At 55.6% G+C, this 24,190-nt stretch overlaps 1 protein-coding gene across 1 annotated transcript; it reads left to right on the top strand.

Annotated features, from left to right (window-relative positions):
- Positions 1-3,787: 3,787 nt before the first annotated feature.
- MTMR14 (myotubularin related protein 14) lies at positions 3,788-23,300 on the top strand. The gene is made up of 18 exons (XM_078874973.1): positions 3,788-4,205; positions 7,978-8,129; positions 11,109-11,217; positions 11,524-11,702; positions 11,822-11,947; positions 12,885-12,958; positions 13,586-13,656; positions 13,910-13,984; positions 15,331-15,397; positions 15,727-15,812; positions 16,378-16,454; positions 16,726-16,762; positions 17,403-17,473; positions 18,152-18,210; positions 19,702-19,834; positions 20,338-20,481; positions 20,743-20,856; positions 21,575-23,300. Exons 1-18 carry the CDS (start codon positions 4,107-4,109, stop codon positions 21,732-21,734), a joined length of 1,833 nt encoding a protein of 610 aa, XP_078731099.1. The 5' UTR covers positions 3,788-4,106; the 3' UTR covers positions 21,735-23,300.
- Positions 23,301-24,190: the final 890 nt, after the last annotated feature.

The following is a 24,190-nucleotide window of genomic DNA, read 5'->3' as shown; positions in this document are numbered from 1 at the left end:
CAGCTCGATGTGTCTGACAAAGCCATTGCGAACCGCCCTCCGATCCACCCGGCCACGTTAATTGCCCGTGGCGCACGTGAGTCCGTGTCGGGTTTTCTTTGCCCGTGGTGCAGTGTGGGGATGACGGGAGGGCTTTGCCGAGGGCAACATTTAAATGTTAACTTTGCGTTCGAAATTATTGACAAAAATAGTCGACCGTCTATGATAGGATCTGCGATATCGGTTCATCCGTACCACAGTGGATAAGAGTTGTGTAAAACACGCCGACTCGATTGGCACCAGCCGGGAGCAACGCCACCTACTCCCCCTCCGCCCCCTTTGCCCCCACGCTCGTCACCGCGTGTTCTCAATTAAGGTGCCCCCCCCCCGTGTCACGAATAAACGTCGCATCCTTGGCCCTGTGTTCGTGCCCCTCTGTCCTCGTGGTGATGATGGCTGTGTGCAGGCTGGTGAGCTGCCTGTTATTGTATAGAATATAAGCAACATTCATAAACAGACAACCTCCTTCACATTCTCTTTGGTTCTATCGGTAAAGTCACGTAGGTATAAAATACAAATAAATCACGACGTTTCGGGCGCAACACAAGCGTCCGTCATCAGGTGGGAAAGCATGGTCTGCTGCTGAGGCTGCTGTTTTAAAAGGTTTGAAATGAGTGGTGCCCAAGGGTCATTAAGAAGTGGCCGGGGCTAGTGATGTTAATGTGAGAAATTAGCATGTAACTGTAAGATAGGAAAGCGGCCTCTGAGACGAGGACATGGAAGTAGCTATGTGAATGTGAGAGATTAGCATGATGTTAACGTGAGAAATTAGCATGTAACTAGAAAAGGAGGGTGAGCATGAGAGATCTAAGAGAGAGTCGGAAATAACAGCTGACCATGGGCAGGTTGGATGGAAACATTACAGTCGGTTAAGACTTTACCTGGTTAATAACATCCTTCCAATGATTGTTCAGTTTGTACCCATCCTCTTGGTTGAAGTGTCTGTTTATATATCTGGATGGCTTCATGAACAAATCTCTGAAGGTAGCCGGCAGGTTTGCAGAGTACCTCCGTCTTGGAAAAATCAATTTCGTGTGAGCCCACAGCGTTAAAACAATGATCGGCAAAGGCAGAGGTATTGGTCCTGCCGTGTTTCAGATCTGCCTTGTGTTCACGAACACGGTCCGAGACATGTCGTTTCGTTTCCCCTATGTAACTGCTGCCGCAACCACAACTAGTTTGTAGACACCAGAGTATTGCATGTCAGAAATCACATTCTTTACAGATGGGATTAAATCACGGATTTTGTGTACTGTGTTGAAACGAACCTGGATCTTGTGTTTGTTTAAGATTTTGGAAATCTTTTTGGTAACCCCTACTATGTACGGTAAAGTGATGGTTTTGATTGGATCCTCAGAAGGTTGTCTCCGCATGGCTGGGGAGACAGCTTTGCGGATTGTACGGTCCGAGTATCCGTTCATCCTGAGGGCTTTGTGTACGTGCTCCAACTCACTGGCTAGGTGGTGCTGGTCGGAGATGCAACTGGCCCTATGGTGTAGTGTTTTGATGAGGGGATTCTTCTGGGCTGGATGGTGGTGGTAGTCAGGATTTAGATAGGCATCCGTGTGGGTGGCTTTCCTGTAGACCGAATGTCCCAACGAGCCATCAGGTCTCTTCTCGATCAACACATCCAAGAATGGTAGCTTGCCATCCTTTTCCACATCCATGGTGAATTTGATAGACGGGTGTATGGAATTGATGTGGTTGAGAAATTGGTTCAGTGATGGCAGGTCATGTGGCCAGATGACGAACGTGTCATCTACATATCTCTTCCACAAGGAAGGACGTAGGGTGGATGTCTGGATGGCATCTGTCTCAAATTTCTCCATGAAAACATTCGCTACCACTGGCAATACGGGAGAACCCATTGGGGTACCTTCATTTTGTTTTTAGAATGTACAATTCCAGGTGAAGTATGTGTTGGCAAGACCGTGCCTTACCAAAGTTGGTACATCTGGATTCAGTCCTTGTTGGACCAAGTCTCTAATGATTGCAATGGTGTCAAGTACAGGTACATTGGTGAACAGAGAGACTACATCGAAACTGACAGGCAAATCATCCGGAGACAGTGAGATGTCCTTGATTAGAGAAACCAAGTGAGCTGAGTTAAGTACAGCTGAGGTGGACTTGCCCGTGAAAGGAAGCAGGATCTGACAGAAATCGGGCCATGTTTGTCACGCCATGTAAAAAAAAGTTTTTCCACATCCAATCAGCCCTCACGGGCCTCTGGGAGTGCATACATTCAGCACCATTGGTTCAACACAAGCAAAACACTGTATTGGTTTTGACTCGGAGATCGAGGGTCTTTGCCTATACACATCTGGCAGCTAAGCATTATTTCAAGCGAGCTTGTGCTGATGAGACTGTCGAAACTAGACCTTGCGAATAGAAATATGGCTGTTCGCCAGCTGTGGTTCAAGCGATCCTGACTGCTGCTGCTGATAAGACGCTCAATGTCAGGTTCGCTCAGCTGTGATCTTCGTGACGTCATGTGGCAGCGTCCAGGAATCTCTCGGGGGAAGGGGTTGGGGTGGGGGAATTGTTTAATGACGTAATGAGAAAAGGGTTTTTTGGGCACGTCGCCGGGGGCTTTTCCCCCTTCGTAGTGGGTGTGTCGTGACGTCATGCAGCTGTACCGCTATCGTAGAGAGTGGGGGGCGGTGACGCAGCAGCAGTCAGCGCGCTCCGCTACAAACCCCGCGGCCCGCCCAAGTTCGATTCCCGCTCACGGCCAATAACGGCGAATATTTGAACCGGTCCTGGGCCTCCCCTAGGTCACTTCGGCCTCAAATGCGTACCTGGTACGATGTGTAAACATCGCCACTTGGAAGACAGAGGCGGCCGGGCGTGGTGCTGGCCACCCACCACCCTCGTGTACCGTCTCAGTCATCATAGTCCGTGAAGTCTGTCATGAGGATCTTGTCTTCGTGACACTATCTCGGCAACCCCAACACGTTCGTCGATAACGCTGTGTGTGGAGTGTGGACTTCATAGAACAATCAGCAATGGGTGTCGCAGGGCAATGGCTCTTATTCAACGCACATGACGCACACAATACGGTGCTTGTGCTACGAATGGCCACCCTTATTGACGAATGTGTCGAGTTTCTTGTTTGTTAATTGCACAATCGCACATTGTAAATTAAGTTTTACAGTTATGAAATTATAATTATTTGTAAATAGTATGTATGTCGTTTGTCTAGTAATTGTGATTTTTAAACATTGTATTGCTCGTTTAAATGTTAGTAACAATTAGCCTGTGCACTCCTGCCTGAGTGAAAAGTGGGCTAAGTTTTGTCCAAACCTGTCCAGCTGGATCAAGAAAAACGTTAATAAGTTAATTTAATTAACAATTACAGCTTTCCCACCTGATGACAGACGCTTTGTGTTGCGCCCGAAACGTCGTGATTTATTTTATTTTATACCCACGTGACTTTACCGAAAGTTGTGTGTTGGAGAGTAAAACCCACACAATTTACAAACCTTACTAATTGGCTGTGGCGGGTTTCACAACACATTTATACTTACGCGATCTCACCCAGAAAAACCCTCCGTTATGGATATTGCTCGCGAAACCCCAACAACAACGACTAACGACTGCGACTTGTTAAATTGCCGTGAGCACGTTGAGAGTGGGGGGGGGGGTGTTCGTGAAGAGAGCGTGTCCCCCACGCTAGGGGGCGTGGCTCCTGTGTGACGTCACCAGGAGGCGTGGTCTCGGCACGCTGTGGGCGGGGCTCGCTCCCCCACCCGATTCGCTTCCTTTCCGGGGTGCCCCCCACTCGTCGAGACGCTGCAGCGACGGCTGTGGTCCCCGTGGTACCCCCGAGACCCCGTTACCCCCGCTACCCCCCCGTGTCTCATCGCCTCCCGCGGGCCCCCCTTCACTCCTCCACTCGGCCCCCCTCTCGCGCACACCCCGTCATTCATTTCGCCGACCCAACGATCCCCGCTGCGACCTCGTCTCCTTGGCCGGCCGGAAGTGAGCTGCGTGCGGGCAGAGGCGGCGATCCGAGCGCGGTGGCGAGGGGGCCATGGTGGTGTGAGTGGGTCGGGGGGGGGGGAGCCATGGGCGAGCAAGCGAGAGGCGGCCGCTACGAGGAAGTGCGAGACCTCATCGACTACTTCTCCAAGAACACGTACCGCGCGCGCGAGGGCGTGGGCAAGGCGAGTTGCGTGACCCGCTCCCCGGCCGCCTTTGTCTCTCTTTCTCTCTCTCTCGCTCGCCCTCCCTCGCGACAGCCGAGCCCGTCCGCCGTTAAATCGATCTCGGCACGCCCGCACCTCGTTTGTCTCCCCTCCCTCCCTCCCCCCCAACCAACAATCTCTCTCTCTCCCAGTTCTCTCTGAGGCCGTGGGCCGGAGTTGAACCCCGTGGACTTTGCCCCGCGACACTGCGCCGCGTTCAGGCGCCATCCACGCGCCCTGCCAGTCTCACTCCACTGCTGGGGCGAACGCCTCTGGCCCCCAACTCTGTCGTCGTGTCACGGGGTTTGGCGTCTGGTTTGTTGAACTTCTTTGCTGCCCGTGAAACCGGAGCCCCTCACTTCGGCAGGTAGGAGGAGGGAGGCGTCGATGAGTGAAGCTCACGGGAACCGCTACCAAGTTTTGACCATACTTCACCGCGCGGGTGTCTGTACCGCACACGAACCAATATGTATCATCCACGTGTCCATTATGCCATGTGTTTTGGTTATTTAACACGCTTCGGCGAGTTGAATTACGATGAAATCGTTACGAAATCTCTCGTGGTGAATGTAACATACCCATGGATTGTAAACGTGGTTATTGGCAAAAGGAAATTAAACGAAGCTAAGAAGTGCGCCAAAAAACAGGTCACGGTGGAAAGGTTGGACGCTTGGATCGAACCCCGAGATATAGAAAGATGAACACCGATTGCAGAAGCTTCGCCACGCGACGAACCATGCAAGTTGTGGGCCTTGGGGCAGCGCTCCTCAAGGCTGGACGGATGATGGTCGAGACTCAAGGCGGACGGCAGTCAAAGGAGGGGAGAACTTCCAACGGGACACCGTTCGTCGTGCATCACGGACCGATGAAATATGCCCTTCCGTCGGCGCTAGTTTGCATTGCTGCATCACACGGCCGTGAGAGATGGTGACAACTTGGAGAGAGGCCTTCATCCAGCAGTGGATATATCGTGGCTGCTGTTTGGTTACGGTTATGTAGGAGTTTAACATTTAACAAGGAGGGCAGTATGACAGGTTAGGGTTATTGGGAGAAGGGAAAAAAACAATAAAAAATATTATTTTACCAGGTAGGGCCCACTGACCTAAAAGCTCTTTTTAAACAGAGACCTTACCACAAATGACAGGTCAACGCAGTGGCTGATCAGCCAAAGACTCTAAGCACGCGATGTTTCTAAATGTGGAGGAAAAAACCGGAGGGCCAGGAGAAAAATCCACCCGACCATGGGGAGAGAGACATGCAAATTCCAAATTAACAGGTATCGTCACGGTCGGGATCTAACCCACGACCTCCTGTATACCAGGCGAGGGAGTTAACATCTCACCACCGTGGCTGGCCCTAATCCATAGATGACCAAATCAGTGTCCGCTCCTAAGACGACAGTTCACAGTGCAGTAGAGATAACGAGACCAGCTGTCATCGGCATCAGCCATGATCAATCCACTGGTCGATGCGATGCAACAGTTTGGCACCTGCACACGAGCTGATCCCATCGCTGAGTCTCCTCGGTGGACGTCCTGTCGGGTGCGTTTTCTCCTTTGGCTGCCTCCCCCTGCGTTGGCCTTGGCCGCCAGGTATCTTCCCCTCTGGCCATGACGCGTCAGGCCCAAGCCCACTTCACTTTTATCTATAGTCAAAATGTGATGTCTCTGATTTGCATTATGTTCTCTAATTCTTGTGTTCCTCTTTCTGTCACTCTGTGTCATTCAAAGAATAGTAAATTCACACGAAATGATACATTCCTTGGACGAGCAAGGCATTCCACGAATCGCCCTGGTCTGTGCTAGTCTGTGGGTCTCTCTCCGAGTCTGAGAGTCTGTGGAGCTCAACTGGTGACCGGGCTGGGACAATGAAAATCACTGCACTTGAGCTCGGTTTTGTCAAAACCTCCGATTAGCACGGTTGGCTACGTATGGTGCGATAGAAGTTGAGGACACATACATACAACTCAGTCTAGCTATGTGTAGTGGTAATTGGCCACTATCCACTGCTGGATGAAGAGATACTGGATATCTGTGAAAAAATAGCTTAATAGCTCATTGGATTTCTCCAGTTTCAATGAATATGATTCTGAATTTGTCACCATCTCTCACGGCCCTACAATTCAACAATCCAAATTGGCACCCGCACGCGAGTAGATTTCAACGCAAATTACTCAATTGGGATTTCATGTGGCAATCATCGCCCCCTTTCTGCGTAAATTTGGCCGGACACTTCAGAAAAAATACAGTCGTCATACTTAGTGAGGCTTTCCTAGAGTATGCAAGAATAATAATCATAAATGTACGTCTATAGGTCTCTACGGGAGTCTTTGGATCTCTGTGTAAGTCTCTGGGCTTCTCTTACCGAAGGGTGATGGCACGCGCATGCTTGTAATCCAGCTCTACGGAGTCGAGGGTCTGTGGATCGCACAAATGGCGTGAAGTTCCCCTTCCCGTGGACATCGAAGCACCACAACCCTGGCTTTGTAAGAGAAGGCAGCACATAAAATGTGGACTCTGCCTGTGTCCAGTTGCATAGGATGGAGCAATTCCCCCCTGGAATGTGTGGGGCTTTCTCCAGGTACTCCGGTACCCCCCCTTCGCCACAGGAGAGCACAAGGCAATTTGGCACAGGCTCGTCGCATGGCTGCCTCTGCACTTGTCTGTGGGTCCCCCCGCACCTCCTGGTGGTTCTCTCTGTTGGGGAGAGCGAGCGAATGCTGCGGTGACCCGTTAGGAGTTGGAACTGTGATTGTTGCTGTTGACGCGAGTTTTAGTTTCTACGCGAGTCCATGGTCTCTACTACGCAAGTCAACGGTGGCGGCGGGGGGGGGCTCTTATGTCTTTCTTGACCAGCCTGAGATTTTCAACTCCACTCACTGGGGAACCCATTTTTAATCAAAGGGTTGGGCAGTTGAAATGTGACACCCCTCCCCCCAACTTTGGACCCTGGATCTTATCAGCTCTGGCTCAGCATCTCTGGGCACCGGAGCCCCCCTTCGAGTTTAACACGTGACCTCACCGTTTGGGAATGTTTGAGGGGGGTGTGGTGGGTGGGGGGGAGACCCGGAAAAACAACAAACCCTCCGCCCCCCACTCTAGCAAATCGAGTCGCCGTATTTTATTTTAGCCAAAGGCTCGCTCTGGTCAAGTGAAAGCTGTGGAGGTCATATGATCAGCTGAGCCGATCGGTGAACGTATATTGTGCAGCCAATTACCATTGCCGGTCTTCCTCAATGCAAACACGTGTTGAATGACCACATTGCAGGTCACGCACAACTCGCCTACGCACTCACACACTCACCCACTCAACTACCACACTGCAGATCACTACAACACTCTCACTCATCCGCTCACTCGCTCGCAACCCTGCAGGTCAGTGCACGTCTCTTTCTGTTTATTACACTCGCACCGCTCTGCTTTGAATTCTCTCTCCCATCGTCTCTCTTCCCAAATTCTTACATCCTCGTTCAGTTTAAATAATGCGAGTTTAAATCCAATCATCCCTCCCTCTGGGTTTGATAAAACGAGTACCACTTTGTGGGGAAGTCAACAGCGGTTGACCTTTGGATATACACATCTCCACCATAGAAATGTGGAATTTCCATCACCGGCTCTGAGCTGTAAACGGTAGACGAGCACCATAACTCAATATGACTTTCGTCGGGGAAAATGTACACTGGGAGGTCAGGGGGGAATATAGACGGTGCAGTGAGCACGAGTTCACGACGGGCGGCCGTGGCGGTGTGCAGGTCGACGAGATCCAGGTGCGCTGCCTGGAGTTGTTCTCGCGCGACTACGTCTGCGCCTGGCTGGAGAATGCAGGCGGCGAGCTGTGCGGCCACTACCCACTGCACGTTGCACTGCTCGAGTACGAGACGCACGCCGGGCGCCACAACGAGCGGTGAGCGCCTGGGCGAGGTCGCGTGGAGGTCTTGGCCAGGTCACGGGGTCGCGTTAATCCCCACCCCTCTTGCCGGGGTCCGATTTCTCCTAATTCCTGGGACCCTATTCTCGGCGTCACCGGCCGCCGGCTGGGTTCCTGAGAGACGCGTTCCTCCCTGTGGCTCGGCTCCAGCTCGGGCTCGAGTCGCTCGGTTGCTTCCAACGACGGGGGCCGTCGAGCAGCTCGGCTGTGGCCTGCCCGTGGCTCGGCTCGAACTTGTCTCGCGTAGATCCCGAGTGCACGGCTAGGCGCCACGCTCGGAGCCGGCTTCAGGTAACCGCGTGGCCTTGAGCCGGGTTTTTCCAGAGCCCAGCCTGAGATGAGCCGTGACCCAACACGGGGCGATCGTCTCTTCAAGTCAAAATCTCATCAACACTTGGCTCGTAAACCACATGTACTGCGACTACCTTTGTGCCTGGGTCTCTGTTGCCTACATCGCCTAAACCCTGTGTCTTCAGCGCCGTGTTGTGTGGTTGTGGTGCTGCAGTGTGGTTGTGGTGTAGTGTGGTGCTGCAGTGTGGTGGTGCTGCCGTGTGGTGCTGCATTGTGGTTGTGGTGTAGTGTGGTGTTGTTGTGGTGTAGTGTGGTGTGGTTGTGGGGCATGGTTGTGCTGCAATGTGGTGGTTGTGGTGTAGTGTGGTGTGGTTGTGATGTAGTGTGGTGCTGCTGTTGTGGTGTAGTGTGGTGCTGCAGTGTGGTGGTGGTGTAGTGTAGTTCTGCGGTTGTGGTGTAGTGTGGTGCTGCAGTGTGGTTGTGGTGTAGTGTGGTGCTGCAGTGTGGTTGTGGTGTAGTGTGGTGCTGCATTGTGGTTGTGGTGTAGTGTGGTGCTGCAGTGTGGTTGTGGTGTAGTGTGGTGCTGCATTGTGGTGTAGTGTGGTGCTGCAGTGTGGTTGTGGTGTAGTGTGGTGCTGCATTGTGGTTGTGGTGTAGTGTGGTGCTGCATTGTGGTTGTGGTGTAGTGTGGTGCTGCAGTGTGGTTGTGGTGTAGTGTGGTGCTGCAGTGTGGTGGTGGTGTAGTGTGGTGCTGCATTGTGGTGTAGTGTGGTGCTGCAGTGTGGTTGTGGTGTAGTGTGGTGCTGCATTGTGGTTGTGGTGTAGTGTGGTGCTGCATTGTGGTTGTGGTGTAGTGTGGTGCTGCATTGTGGTGTAGTGTGGGGCTGCATTGTGGTGTAGTGTGGTGCTGCATTGTGGTGTAGTGTGGTGCTGCAGTGTGGTTGTGGTGTAGTGTGGTGCTGCAGTGTGGTTGTGGTGTAGTGTGGTGCTGCATTGTGGTGTAGTGTGGTGCTGCATTGTGGTGTAGTGTGGTGCTGCAGTGTGGTTGTGGTGTAGTGTGGTGCTGCAGTGTGGTTGTGGTGTAGTGTGGTTCTGTGGTTGTGGTGTAGTGTGGTGCTGCAGTGTGGTTGTGGTGTAGTGTGGTGCTGCATTGTGGTTGTGGTGTAGTGTGGTGCTGCATTGTGGTTGTGGTGTAGTGTGGTGCTGCATTGTGGTTGTGGTGTAGTGTGGTGCTGCATTGTGGTTGTGATGTAGTGTGGTGCTGCGGTTGTGGTGTAGTGTGGTGCTGCAGTGTGGTTGTGGTGTAGTGTGGTTCTGTGGTTGTGGTGTAGTGTGGTGCTGCAGTGTGGTTGTGGTGTAGTGTGGTGCTGCATTGTGGTTGTGGTGTAGTGTGGTGCTGCATTGTGGTTGTGGTGTAGTGTGGTGCTGCAGTGTGGTGGTGGTGTAGTGTGGTTCTGCGGTTGTGGTGTAGTGTGGTGCTGCAGTGTGGTTGTGGTGTAGTGTGGTCCTGCATTGTGGTTGTGGTGCTGCATTGTGGTTGTGGTGTAGTGTGGTGCTGCATTGTGGTGTAGTGTGGTGCTGCAGTGTGGTTGTGGTGTAGTGTGGTGCTGCATTGTGGTGCATTGTGGTGCTGCATTGTGGTTGTGGTGTAGTGTGGTGCTGCATTGTGGTTGTGGTGTAGTGTGGTGCTGCATTGTGGTGTAGTGTGGTGCTGCATTGTGGTGTAGTGTGGTGCTGCAGTGTGGTTGTGGTGTAGTGTGGTGCTGCAGTGTGGTTGTGGTGTAGTGTGGTGCTGCATTGTGGTGTAGTGTGGTGCTGCATTGTGGTGTAGTGTGGTGCTGCAGTGTGGTTGTGGTGTAGTGTGGTGCTGCATTGTGGTTGTGGTGTAGTGTGGTGCTGCATTGTGGTTGTGGTGTAGTGTGGTGCTGCATTGTGGTTGTGGTGTAGTTTGGTGCTGCATTGTGGTTGTGATGTAGTGTGGTGCTGCGGTTGTGGTGTAGTGTGGTGCTGCAGTGTGGTTGTGGTGTAGTGTGGTTCTGTGGTTGTGGTGTAGTGTGGTGCTGCAGTGTGGTTGTGGTGTAGTGTGGTGCTGCATTGTGGTTGTGGTGTAGTGTGGTGCTGCATTGTGGTTGTGGTGTAGTGTGGTGCTGCATTGTGGTTGTGGTGTAGTGTGGTGCTGCATTGTGGTTGTGATGTAGTGTGGTGCTGCGGTTGTGGTGTAGTGTGGTGCTGCAGTGTGGTTGTGGTGTAGTGTGGTTCTGTGGTTGTGGTGTAGTGTGGTGCTGCAGTGTGGTTGTGGTGTAGTGTGGTGCTGCATTGTGGTTGTGGTGTAGTGTGGTGCTGCATTGTGGTTGTGGTGTAGTGTGGTGCTGCAGTGTGGTGGTGGTGTAGTGTGGTTCTGCGGTTGTGGTGTAGTGTGGTGCTGCAGTGTGGTTGTGGTGTAGTGTGGTCCTGCATTGTGGTTGTGGTGTGGTGCTGCATTGTGGTTGTGGTGTAGTGTGGTGCTGCATTGTGGTGTAGTGTGGTGCTGCAGTGTGGTTGTGGTGTAGTGTGGTGCTGCATTGTGGTGCATTGTGGTGCTGCATTGTGGTTGTGGTGTAGTGTGGTGCTGCATTGTGGTTGTGGTGTAGTGTGGTGCTGCATTGTGGTTGTGTGGTTGTGCAGCTTTGAGAGCGTGCTGGAGGTGCAGCGCCTGCGGGAGCTCGTGACGAAGAGCAAGATGGCGCGGTGCCGCGGCCGCTTCGTGTGCCCTGTCATCCTCTACGGCGGCAAGGTGAGGCTGGGGCGGTGAAGGCGAGGCTTCGGTGGTGAGGGTGAGGTGGTGAGGGTGAGGTCACCATGGTGAGGGTGAGACTGGGGCGGTGAGATCACCATGGTGAGGGTGGAGTGGTGAAGCCGAAACAGTCATGTCGCGGCAGTGAGGCCAGGGCGGTGATCGACACGCTGAGGCTTGTGAGACTAACGCAGTGAGGTTGATGCCGGGAGATAGGATTGATGAAGTTGAAAAAAAGATGTGTGTCTCTATCTTTGTTCCCACGTGTCAGTGAACCCACGTGTCGGTGTACCCACGTGTTCACAGCACATTTGCCGATCCTCTACACTTGCCGGGTGGGGCGAGATCTACGGACGCAGCAGCTACAACTACCTCTTCTCTACGGGGGGCGTCGACGACGGCGGTGGCGGCGGCGGCGGAGGGGGAGGGGTGGACGGAGACGGGGGAGTGGGTGGCGTAGGGAGCAACGACGAAGCCTGGCTCAGGTGCTGGCCACCCACCACCCCCTCGTGCGCCTTGCCGTCCTTCGTTGGTGCTGCCCGCTCGCAGCCCTCGCCAACCGACAGTCTGTCAAGGACTTCACGGGGAACCTTTGTCTTTGTAGGAATGGCCGGGAGTCCCAGCTGTTTAACCGCATCCGGGGAAACGACATCAAGCTGCTCAAGCACCTGGGAGTGCGCTTCATCTGCGACCTCATGGTGGAGAACAAGAAGGTGAAGTTCGGCATGAAGTGAGTCGCCCCTCGCTCGCCCTCGCGCACTCACCCTCGCCAACGCACACTCACCCTCACCCACGCACACTCACCCACGCACCCACGCACACTCACCCTCGCCAGCGCACACTCACCCTCGCCAACGCACACTCACCCACGCACACTCACCCTCGCCAACGCACACTCACCCTCACCAACTCACCCTCACCAACATACCCTCGCCAACGCGCCCTCGCCAACGCACACTCACCCTCACAAACGCACACTCACCCATGTACACTCACCCTAACCAACGCACACTCACCAACGCCAACGCACACTCACCCTCGCACCCTCACCCACGCACCCTCACCCACGCACACTCACCCTCGCCAGCGCACACTCACCCTCATCAACGCGCACTCACCCACGCACACTCACCCTCGCCAACGCACCCTCACCCTCACCAACGCACTCTCAACAACACACCCTCGCCAACGCGCCCTTGCCAACGCACACTCACCCTCACCAACGCACACTCACCCATGCACACTCACCCTCACCAACGCACACTCACCAACGCCAACGCACACTCACCCTCGCACCCTCACCCACGCCAACGCACACTCACCCTCGCCAACGCACCTTCACCCTCGCCAACGCACACTCACCCTCGCCAACGCACACTCACCCTCGCCAACGCACACTCACCCTCACCAACGCACACTCACCCTCACCAACGCACACTCACCCTCACCAACTCACACTCACCTTCGCCAACGCACACTCACCCTCGCCAACGTACCCTCACCCACGGCAACCACGTGTGTGACGAGGTGTGACGATGGTTACAGTGTGTGATGTCGATGAGGTGTGACGATGATGACGGTGTGTGATGTCGATGAGGTGTGACGATGGTGACGGTGTGTGATGTCGATGAGGTGTGACGATGGTGACGGTGTGTGGCGTTCCGCAGCGTCACGTCGTCGGAGAAGGTGGACAAGGCTCAGCGTTACGCCGACTTCACCCTTCTATCCCTGCCCTATCCCGGTACGGCCTCGGTCGTCAAGTCATGGGTCAAGGGTCACAGGGTTGGGTCACTGTGCCAAATCGAGGGTCCGGTCCAGGGTCACATGACCAGGTCAAGGGCCACAGTATTCGGTGAAGGTGATGGGCAGGTCAAGGATTACCGGGTTAGGTCACGAGTTACCAGGGCCATGTCAAGGCCACGCACAAGTCACGCGACGTATGGGAGGCTTGAGCTGATTTATTTCGATTTACGTGCGTGTGGAACAAAATCTGAAAAGTGCGCAAAGAAGCAACGGAGAGACGCACGCTCAGAATCGCAGCAAGAGGCAGAGAGAGGAGCATGCAGCTGAGAGAACGCACACGAAGCAGAGCCCTCGCTTGGGCAGGATGCGTCACAGCCAGAAGGGACCCTGGCCGGCGGTCGAGACTTAAGGACGGAGTGGCAGCCGAAGGAGAGAGCGCGCTCGATGGTACATCCGCAGTGGAGACGGAACGACGAGGCGGTGTCCTCCTCGTGACGATGCAGCAGCCGTGCGGATTGTCGCGTCGCGCGATCGTGAGAGGCGGCGGCGGGTTGGGATGAGGGGGGGGGGGCCTCCTTACGGCAGTGGGCTGACCGTGGCCCGGCCCGGTGTTTGCGTCTGGCAGGCTGCGAGTTCTTCAAGGCCTACCGAGAGCGGGATTACTCGGGCGAGGGACTCGTGTTCGACTGGAGTCAGGTATGGACTGCGGGTGCCGTCCCGCACTACGGTTTGCTGGGCCTAAACTGCGGGGGTAGTGATTGGGACGAAACGGGGTCACGAGTGTCGAGTGTTTATTTTTTATGAACGCTTTCAGTCTGTGCGTGCGCGTGTTTGCGCGCGTGGGTGTGCGTGTGCACGGGTATGTGTGTGCGTGCATGTGCGCATTTGTGTCTTTGTGTGTGCGTGCGTCCGTTTGTGTGTGTGTGCGCGTGTGTGGTTCTTGAGGCAGGACTATGTGGACGCTCCGCTCAGCGTCCCCGAGGAGCTCAGGGAGGGGCTGCCCATCAACTGGGGTGGATACAGGGCAAGTACGCACACACACAAACAAACATCCCCCGTATATCCTTAACAGACTGTTGGGGTAAGTACTTTTAGCGAGCACCTATGAAGGCCGAAACGGCACACGAGGGGGTGGGTGGCCAACAGCACGCCCGGCCGCCTTTGTCTCCCTCGTGGCAATGTTTACTTTTTTGAGGCTGAGTCAACCGAGGGGAGACCCAGGACTGGTTCAGATAATTGTCACTGATGTTGGCCGTGAGCGGAAATCGAACTCGGGTCGCCACGCACACATGTGCAATCTTACACGCACACACACAAACTCGCACACACACACACGTGCGCACACACACACATGCGCACACACACACGCGCACACAAAGATCCCCCGTATAGCCTTAACAGACTGTAGGAGCAAGTGCTGTTAGCGAGCACCTATGAAGGCCAGAACAGTACACAAGGGGGTGGGTGACCAGCACCATGCCCGACTGCCTTTGTCTCCCCAGTGGCGATGTTTACACACTGCACCAGGTACTCATTTCAGACTGAGTCGACCTAGGGGAGGCCCAGGACTGGTGTTGGCCGTGAGCGGGAATCGAACCCGGGTCGCCGGGTTCATAGCGCAGCGCGCTAACCGCTACACTACCGCATGCGCACACACACACATGCGCACACACACGTATACACATTCACACAAACTCTCACGTGTGTAATCTCACACACGCGCTATGGAGTAGGGTTTCATAACCAGTAACCGGTTTTCCGCACGGCATTGTCCAGAGCAGTAAACACGTGCTTAGATTTTTAACTGAGACGCGATGGGGGAGGTGGTACCACAGTGGCGGTGTAGTGGCCACCACCCGCGGACTCGCCATCCAGAGGTCGCCGATTCCGCTCCATCTCCTGGTGCGGCAGTTCAAACCATGGTGCAAGTTTCTCACATCTCATTGGCGAGCAATTGCAGGGGCTGCCCCTGTACCTCTCAACTGAGAAACGCGGGGGCATTGCGCTACGCTACGACTGAGGCCGCCGTGCGGTTTTCATGTTTACGCGTGGCCAGTCCGTGCGTGCGGCACTCGCCTTCCGCCAGACGCGATTACAGACATCGACAGTTACTGTTTAACAACCGCGATGAAGACAATGATCCCCCACGTAGCCGACACGGGCTAATGGGACCGGTGCTGTTGGCGAGCACCTCTAGAGGCCAGCAGCACACATCAACAGCCGCCACTCGCCACCAAATGGCAGAGAGATCACCACCGTACTTGCACCCAGCTAGATGCACTCCGAGACCCCGGTACGCACACACGTGCATGTGCGTGCACCTCCCGGTAATTTGTAGGTAACGTTCCGCCCTCATCGTTGTACCCGCAGTCATGGGACCTGATGGAGCAGACTCAAAACTACCTGCGCCTCCTGCTGCACATCATCAACCTGGACGGTGAGCGACAGGCCAGCACAGGGCAGGGCAGGGACAGGGGTTGGGCAAGGAAGTGCGGGGCGGTACGATGTACTGGAAGGACCAGGCAGGGCGGTGTGGGTTGGGTGGTTCGGTACGTGCCAGGGATGGTACCGAGTGGCAGGCCCGTGGGTTTCAGGTGCATTACGGGTGAAGCAGGAAAGACTGAAGCGGCGGGAGACTCGGAGGGACGCGTTGGAGAAGAGTGAGATGGGAGAGATGATCGAGGGACGGGAAGGCACGGGGAGACACACAGGGAGGTGCCGGGAGACGTGTGGACAGGAGACTGGTGCGCGTGTGTCCCTGTGCAGACGAGAGTGGACTCCTGGTTCACTGCATCTCAGGCTGGGACCGCACGCCGCTCTTCATCTCCCTCCTGAGACTCTCCCTGTGGGCCGTGAGTACCTGCATCTCCGCATGTTCCCGTGTGTCTCCCCGTGTCTCCGCATGTCTCCGCGTATCCCCATGCAGTGGTTGAGACCTGCGTGGGTGTGAGGAGGGAAGTTCTCGGGTTCGCTTCTCCACGGTTTCACTCTGAGCTCTCGCCCAGTTCCTGTCTCACCACACAACACGTGAGCGAGTGTGCGCATCTGTGCGTGCGTGCACACGTGTGACAGTGTGCGTGTCTGTGAGGAGTGGGATAGTGGTTAGCGTGCTGCGCTACAAACCCGGCGACCCGAGTTCCATTCCTGCTCACGGCCACCAACACAGTGACGATTATCTGAACCGGTCCTGGGCCTCCCCAAGGTCTACTCGGCCACAAATAAGTAACTGGTGTGGTATGTAAACATCGCCAACAGGGAGACAAAGGTGGCTGGGCGTGGTGCTGGCCATCCACCTCGTATGTCTTGCCAGCCTTCATAGGTGCTTGCTAACAGCACTTGCCGCAACAGTCTGTTAAGGCTTTTTTTATATATAGTCTGTTAAGGCTATAAGGGATGTCTTTGTCTTTGTACGTGCAGGACGGACTGGTCCACGCATCCCTGGGGCCCGAGGAAATCCTCTACCTCACCATCGCCTACGACTGGTTCCTCTTCGGGTGCGGTGACCTTTAACCTCCCACCCGTGACCTTTTACCCCCCTCCCCTGGCCCCTGAAAACAATTTAACCGCACACACGTGGAGAACGAACAAACTCCACTTGGACAGGGGCTCGGGTCGGGAATCAAACCCAGGCACTTCTCGCTGCGAGGCACCAGTGTCACCACTACACGGTGCGTACTGAGTGCGTGGTGAGCCTGTGGTGAGCCTGTGGTGGCATGGTGGATTCGCGAGGCCGCGTGTTCATGCCTCCGCTTGGTGTTCCCACAGGCACATGCTCGAGGACCGGCTCCTTAAGGGCGAGGAGGTGAGGGCAAGGCCAGAGAGGAACATGACACACGACCTCTCAGTCCCGTGACCCCGTGACCCCATGACCCCGTGACCCCGCTCACAGCAATGTTGAGCCGGTCCCATTCCTGCACAATTGTCTTTGGGCTCTATGCCACATGCTACCCGTGTCTCCATGTCTCTTTGTTTTATTGTGTCCGTGTCTCTGTGTCTCATTGTGCCCATGTCTCCATGTCTCTTTGTTTTATTGTGTCCGTGTCTCTGTGTCTCATTGTGCCCATGTCTCCATGTCTCTTTGTTTTATTGTGTCCATGTCTCTGTGTCTCATTGTGCCCATGTCTCCATGTCTCTTTGTTTTATTGTGTCCGTGTCTCTGTGTCTCATTGTGCCCATGTCTCCATGTCTCTTTGTTTTATTGTGTCCATGTCTCTGTGTCTCATTGTGCCCATGTCTCCATGTCTCTTTGTTTTATTGTGTCCATGTCTCTGTGTCTCATTGTGCCCATGTCTCCATGTCTCTTTGTTTTATTGTGTCCGTGTCTCTGTGTCTCATTGTGCCCATGTCTCCATGTCTCTTTGTTTTATTGTGTCCGTGTCTCTGTGTCTCATTGTGTCTGCGACTCGATCCTTTGTCCCCGTGACCATCTCCGTCTCTCGCAGATTTTCTTCTTCTGCTTCAACTGCTTGAAGCACATCTCCGGCGACGAGTTCTCAGCTCTGCGGAGAAAACGGTGGGTGCCCCCAAACCCCACTTCCCCCCCCCCACCTCCTTCCTCCACACCCCACCCCTCCTTCCCTTCGCCCCCCCAACCCCCTTCCATAGCAGCAGGAATGTTACCATTCAATCAATCCATCATTGGCCCAGATACATTTGGATTCAATTTAAATGTTATCTGTAATGGTTAATATTAAGTTCAAATCGGATTGTATGTTCGTGTTCATGTTATGACACCTGATTACAAAGTCGGGTCAGGTTTGCTGTGTGTTCGTCTCCCTGTATGGTCCAGTCGTGAGGATTCTTGGTTTTCACCCAGTTGCACCTGGGTTCAATTCCTGTTATGGGAAATTATATTAAGTGGAGAACGGTAGCGCAAGCGTTAGTGTGCTGCACTACGAACCCAGCGACACGAGTTCGATTCCCGCTAACGGCCCAATATCAGTGACTATTATTTGAACCGATCCTGGGCCTCCCCTAGGTCGACTCGGCCTCAAATGAGTACCTGATGCGGTTTGTAAACATCACCACTGGGGGGACAAAGCCGCTGGGCGTGGTGCTGGCCACCTACCCCCTCGTGTGCCATCCCGGCCTTCATAGGTGCTCGCTAACAGCACTTGCCCCAACAGTCTGTTAAGGCTACACGGGGGATTTTTGTCTTGTTAAAACACACGCTCTGTCTGTGTGTGCATAGGAGAAAGCGGGAGTCCTCACGGGAAACGGAGGGACGCAGTGACGACGGTGGAGCCCTTGGTATGAGCCCGTGTCCCCAGTGTCCCCACCGTGTCCCCACCGTGTCCCCACCGTGTCCCCACCATGTTCCCAGTGTCCCCACCGTGTCCCCACCGTGTCCCCACTGTCCCCAACGTGTCCCCACCGTGTCCCCACCGTGTCCCCACCGTGTCCCCACCGTGTCCCCACCGTGTCCCAACCGTGTCCCCACCGTGTCCCCACCGTGTCCCCACCGTGTCCCCACCGTGTCCCCACTGTCCCCACTGTGTCCCCACCGTGTCCCCACCGTGTCCCCACCGTGTCCCCACCGTGTCTCCAGTGTCCCCACCGTGTCCCCACCGTGTCCCCACCGTGTCCCCACCGTGTGTCCCCACCGTGTCCCCACCGTGTGTCCCCACCGTGTCCCCACCGTGTCCCCAGTGTCCCCACCGTGTCCCCACCGTGTCCCCACTGTCCTCACCGTGTCCCCACCGTGTCCCCACCGTGTCCCCACCGTGTCCCCCCAGTGTCCCCCCAGTGTCCCCACCGTGTCCCCACCGTGTCCCCCCAGTGTCCCCACCGTGTCCCCACCGTGTCCCCACTGTCCCCACTGTCCTCACCGTGTCCCCACCGTGTCCCCAGTGTCCCCACCGTGTCCCCACTGTCCTCACCGTGTCCCCACCTTGTCCCCACCATGTCCCCACTGTCCCCACCGTCCCCACTGTCCCCACCGTGTCTCCACTGTCCCCACTGTCCCCACCGTGTCCTCACGGTGTCCCCACGGTGTCCCCACCGTGTCCCCACCGTGTCCCCACTGTCCCCACCGTGTCCCCACTGTGTCCACCTGTTCCATCCACCTGTTCCATCCACCTGTTCCATCCACCTGTTCCACCTGCGTGTGCCTTGTCCACCTATCAAGTCCCGGCGTTCTTTATGTGGGTTGCATCTTGCCGTCTGTGAGGGCCGCTGCTGCTGTTGTTTATTGCTGTTTGTGAATGTGGCTGTGTGTGGTTGCATGTGTAGCTGTGTGTGCTTGCATGTGTGGGGAGTGGTAGTGTAGCGGTTAGCGCGCCGCGCTATGAACCCGGCGACCCGGGTTCGATTGCCTCTCACGGCCAACACCAGTGACGATTAACTGAACCGGTCCTGGGCCTCCCCTAGGTCGACTCAGCCTCAAATGAGTACCTGGTGTGGTGTGTAAACATCAGCACTGGGGAGACAAAGGCGGTCGGGCGTGGTGCTGGCCACCCACCCCCTCATGTTCCGGCCTTAGGTGCTCACTAACAGCACTTGCCCCTACAGTCCGTTTAAGGCTATACGGGGGATCTTTGTTTTATTTTTGTGCTTGCACGTGAACGTGGCTGTGTGTGTGTAGCTGTGTGAGCCTGTGCTCTGCGTGTGGGACGTGTAACACGGCTGCTGTCGTTTGTGTGTGTTGCCGTGAGTGGCTTGCTGTGTGTAGCCGTGTGAAGCTGCGCGCTGCGTGTGTGAAGTGTGACGCGGCTGCTGTCGCTTGGCCTCCGCGTGGTGCAGATGGGCGTCTGGCAGGGAGCAGCAGCAGCCTGAACAGCGTGGGCAGCTTGTCCACCCTGCTGGACGACTCTCCGTCCGTCCTCACAGAATCGGGCGACCCGCACGCTCATCCGCTCGCCCGTTCACACCACTGGTATACTCGCCCGCTCATTCACCCACCCACTCGCTCGCCCATTTGCCTACTCATGATGATGGTGACGATAGCGGTGATGGTAACGGTGGTAGTGGTGATAATGGTGACGGTTGCGGTGGTGATGGTGTTGACGGTTGTGGTGGTGATGGTGGTAACAGTAATGGTAATGATGGTGACGGTAACGGGCGTAGTGGTGATGATGGTGACGGTTGCGATGGTGATGGTGGTGACGGTTGTGGTGGTGATGGTGGTAACAGTAATGGTGATGGCGGTAGCAGCGATGGTGGTGACGGTGAAGTTAGCGGTGACGGTGACGGTGACGTTAGCGGTGACGGTAGCGGTGATGGTAGCGGTGACGGTAGCGGTGACGGTGACGGTAGCGGTGACGGTAGCGGTGACGGTGACGGTAGCGGTGACGGTAGCGGTGACGGTAGCATTTGATGGTAGCAGTGATGGTCATAGTGATGTTACAAGCGACAACCTCTAACCCCCTGCCTCCTCAGTGCAGAGACGCGGTCCCATCTCCTCCACCAATCAGAAGATAGGATGGCCGCTCATCCCAACCAATCGGAGCACGGCTTACTGCAGCAGAGAGGAAGCAGCCCATTGGCCGTGCCGACGAGAGAGAGGTGGGGGCGGGTGGCGGGGTAGGTGTGCAGTGCAGAGTGAGTGTGTGATGGTATGGTATTGTGTGATGTGATGCAGTGTTGGTTTGTAATGTGGTGTGACATGCAGTGTTGGTGTAATGTGGTGCGATGTTGGTGTGACACGGTGTGGTGTTGGTGTGACGTGTTGGTGATGATGTTGGCATGACGTGCGACCTGGCACGGTGTTGGTGTGACGTAGTGCGGTATTGGTGTGACGTGTCGCGTTGGTGGTGACGTTGGCGTGACGCGGTGCGGTTCCAGGACGGGCTCTGTGGCATCCTCGTGTGAGAGCGAGAGCTGGCAGCTCGTGTCAGACTCTGGCAGCCTGAGGGGTCCGGCGCGGGGGATGGGCAGAGACTCGCCTTTCCCTCACCAGTGAGCAACTCTAAATCACCCGCTCGCGTTCACACTCGCTCACGTTCACACTCGCTCACGTTCACACTCGCTCACGTTCACACTCGCTCACGTTCACACTCGCTCACGTTCACACTCGCTCACGTTCACACTCGCTCACCGGCCGGGACGCCCAGCGGTAGAGCGGGGTGGCTCGCAATCGGGAGGTCGTGAGTTCACATCCTGGTTGGGCGTCAGCTTGGCCCATGAGCCCCTCCCTCCGAGCTCGATAAAGACAAAGCACCGCCTGGCGTGGGAAATCAACAGAGGATGTCCTACGCACGCACGGACTCGCCCCCACCATATGAATGTGGAATTTCCTCCACTGACTGCTGTAGACAAGAGATGAGTAACAATGCCTCAATGCGCATTTGAGCAGGAGATCACTTTGAGCAAGTGTTACTCACCGACGCGCACTCATTCGCACACTCGCGCTCACTCGCCGTGTCTCCCCGTGATTGCCGTTGCACAAATTTGCACAGCGACGCCGGCACACCACGGCCTGCTCTTCCGAACGGCGCCACGGGGCTCTTTACCGCCCGCCGCGAGCGAGGCGGACGACGCTCGATAGCGCTCGGCATCTAATACGACGGCGCCGTCTGCCGGGGCGGTCCGCCGGTCGTCAAACCGCGAAGACGCCCGGCGTCTCACCACGAGTACCCCTCCCCTCCCCCCCCCCCCCCCCCGTGTCGACGCGGAGGCTACCGGGCCCGTCGCCGCGCCAGGTGCGCCTGGAGGAGGTGCGCTCGGTGTTCCTGGCGGCGTACAGCCTCACCGTGGGGCTGCGCTCACCGCCAGGGCCCCCCACGCCCTCCCTCACCGGCCTCCTGGAGCACCTCGTCCGCGGCCTGCGCACCTGAGACTCGCTCGCTCACCTCACCCACCAAGGACTCGCTCACCTCACTCACCAAGGACTCGCTCACCAGGGACTCACTCACCTGACTCACCAGGGACTCACTCACCTGACTCACCAGGGACTCACTCACCTGACTCACCAGGGACTTTGCTGACTCACTCACGTGACTCACCAGGGACTCGGAGACCTCCACTTAGTAACAAACATAAGAACACTTTCCAGGGACTGGCTCACATGAATAAGGCGCCTGATAACTCACTCACACACTCTTCTGGGACACGCACACGTACACGGTAACACGTCACACAACACACACGCACCTGAGAACACACACAGTGATACACACCCCTAGGCGGGCACGCACGCCATCTGGGAACACACACACACTCACACACTCACATGCTCACACACACAAACACTCACTCACATGCTCACACACGCTCTCACCCTTGCTCGCTCGCACACATACGCTCGCACACTAACACACATACACGCACTCACACGCACTCACACGCACTCACACATGCTCACATGCTCACTCAACAACAACCGCCATTCGCCACTAAGTGGCGGTGACGTCACCACGGCGCTTGTGCCAGGCTACGTGCACCTTAAGGCCACGTGAAGTGTTGAACGCCCATTGGCAGGTCACGGGACAGACCGAGGTGCCACGGGTTGACTGACTGAAACGAGTGGCCGATGCACCACCTGTGCCCCCTCCTGCGCCAACAACGAGTGGAGTGCCACCTGGCACTCCGCTCGTTGCTGTGAGCGACTGCCTCCAACTGCCCAGCAGCGTCCTTCACGAGCCTCCTCCACAGAGGCCGATCTTGACACCGCTGGTACCAGTCATCGGCAAGTTCACTCAGCTCCACGTCCTCCTGTACCACATCACTCCATCTCTTCTCTAGCCCGTGTCGCGTCCGTTTAGCCCCCTCGATCCGGCCTAACAAAAGCTGTTTAGGCATGCGGCGGCTGGGCTACATGACCCAGCCAACGCAGCCTTGCCTGCCGGAGCTCATCGATTGGACTTTGCCCAGATCTTTCAAGGATTTGTGAGCTCACACAATCCAGCCTGGTTAAACCCAGGATGGATGGTAGGCAGGCCAGCCTAAATGTTTACAACCAGCGAAGATGCTCCATTAGGGGGGTCCACGTTTCGCAAGCGTAGAGAAGGGAGGGAATGACTGGCCGAGAAGACCTGAAGCTTCGTGCGGAGCGGCAGACCAGGTAGCTTCCATGCAGCGTTACGCAACCGATGAAAGGATAATGCCGTTCGACTAATTCGGAGTGAGACCTCTGCTGTTAAACCGGAGCCGGTCTTGAACACACTGCCCAGGTTTGGGAAACTCTCCACTCTCTCCACAACTGCCCCATCACTCACACACACATCTGAGAGCGCTCTCCTGCACATCCCCGGCCATGGCAGGAACGCACCTGGACATTCATAGGAACAAACTTGTGCCCACAACTGTCTTCACACCTGTACACACCTTTACATGCTGGCACACGCACACGTGCTCGTCCTGTAAATATATAAATAAATGCATCGCAGGTGCGTGCGCTCAAAGCCGCAGTATCTGCGTACGCGGCCACTGCAGGAGTGACCGGTTTGCTCCCGGGCCAAGAGACCGAGAGAGAAAGAAGTGGGGAGTGTTGATGAAGCTGAGAGAGACGGGATGTTGGTGAAGCTGAGAGAGGATGTTGGTGAAGCTGAGAGATGTTGGTGAAGCTGAGACCGAGAGTCCTGGGTTCATCTGTGCCTGGCGAGTCATCGAGGTTGCTGTTGGACTCGGGAGTGGGGGCTGCACGGTGTGAGAAGCGGAGGGGGGGGGTGGTGACGCCACTTGTACAGAGGTTCACGCTTCGAATCCCAGCGGCCACCCTGGCTAATGCTGCGGTGTGGGTCGTCACCATTCACACAGAAAGGCCCCAGACGAGGAGGGTCTTCCGGCGTAGAGACGGCGGTGGGGATTGCTCCGTTTCAGCGGCGTTGATTCAACGCAAGCGACACTCCGGACCGGTTTCGACATTTCAGCGTCTCATCAGCAGGAGTCTGACTCGCTTGACCCGATGATGCTTGTCGAGCTTGCCCCACGGGCTCCTGGTTGGGACCCAATGCCGCACAATCCACGACCAACAGAATCGCGCCCTCGCATCACCACCCCGCGGTCACCACGGTCCATGGCTCAATTTCACCGTCACAAAAACGAATTGTTCCTGGGTAGTCAGTGTTATTTCCTAATTGCTTGAGCCTCAAAAATACAGAATGGCTTTTATTATTATTTTCCACAAGCTTTGCTTTTGTGAGAAGGACAGTGATATTTTGAAATTTACCTATTTTCAATGAGAAAACGCCGTGTGCATTTGTGTCTTTCCTTCACAAAGTCCTGGTCACAAAAGCAACGTTTGTGGGGAATAATAATAGCTGCCATTGTCTGTACTTTTGAGGCATAAGCA

This window comes from Lampetra fluviatilis, chromosome 40, assembly GCF_964198595.1.
Source record: "Lampetra fluviatilis chromosome 40, kcLamFluv1.1, whole genome shotgun sequence".
NCBI classification, from domain to species: Eukaryota; Metazoa; Chordata; class Hyperoartia; order Petromyzontiformes; family Petromyzontidae; genus Lampetra; species Lampetra fluviatilis.
Note: the sequence above shows the minus strand (reverse complement) of the source record. Positions and strands in the feature narration are given on the sequence as shown.

Bases quoted from the DNA above. Each gene is read 5' to 3' on its own strand.
- MTMR14 (XM_078874973.1), top strand. From the start codon at position 4,107: ATGGGCGAGCAAGCGAGAGGCGGCCGCTACGAGGAAGTGCGAGACCTC. The intron at 19,835-20,337 runs GTATACTCGCCC...CTGCCTCCTCAG, and splicing joins CTCGCCCGTTCACACCACTG to TGCAGAGACGCGGTCCCATC. The intron at 20,482-20,742 runs GTAGGTGTGCAG...GTGCGGTTCCAG, and splicing joins AGGTGGGGGCGGGTGGCGGG to GACGGGCTCTGTGGCATCCT.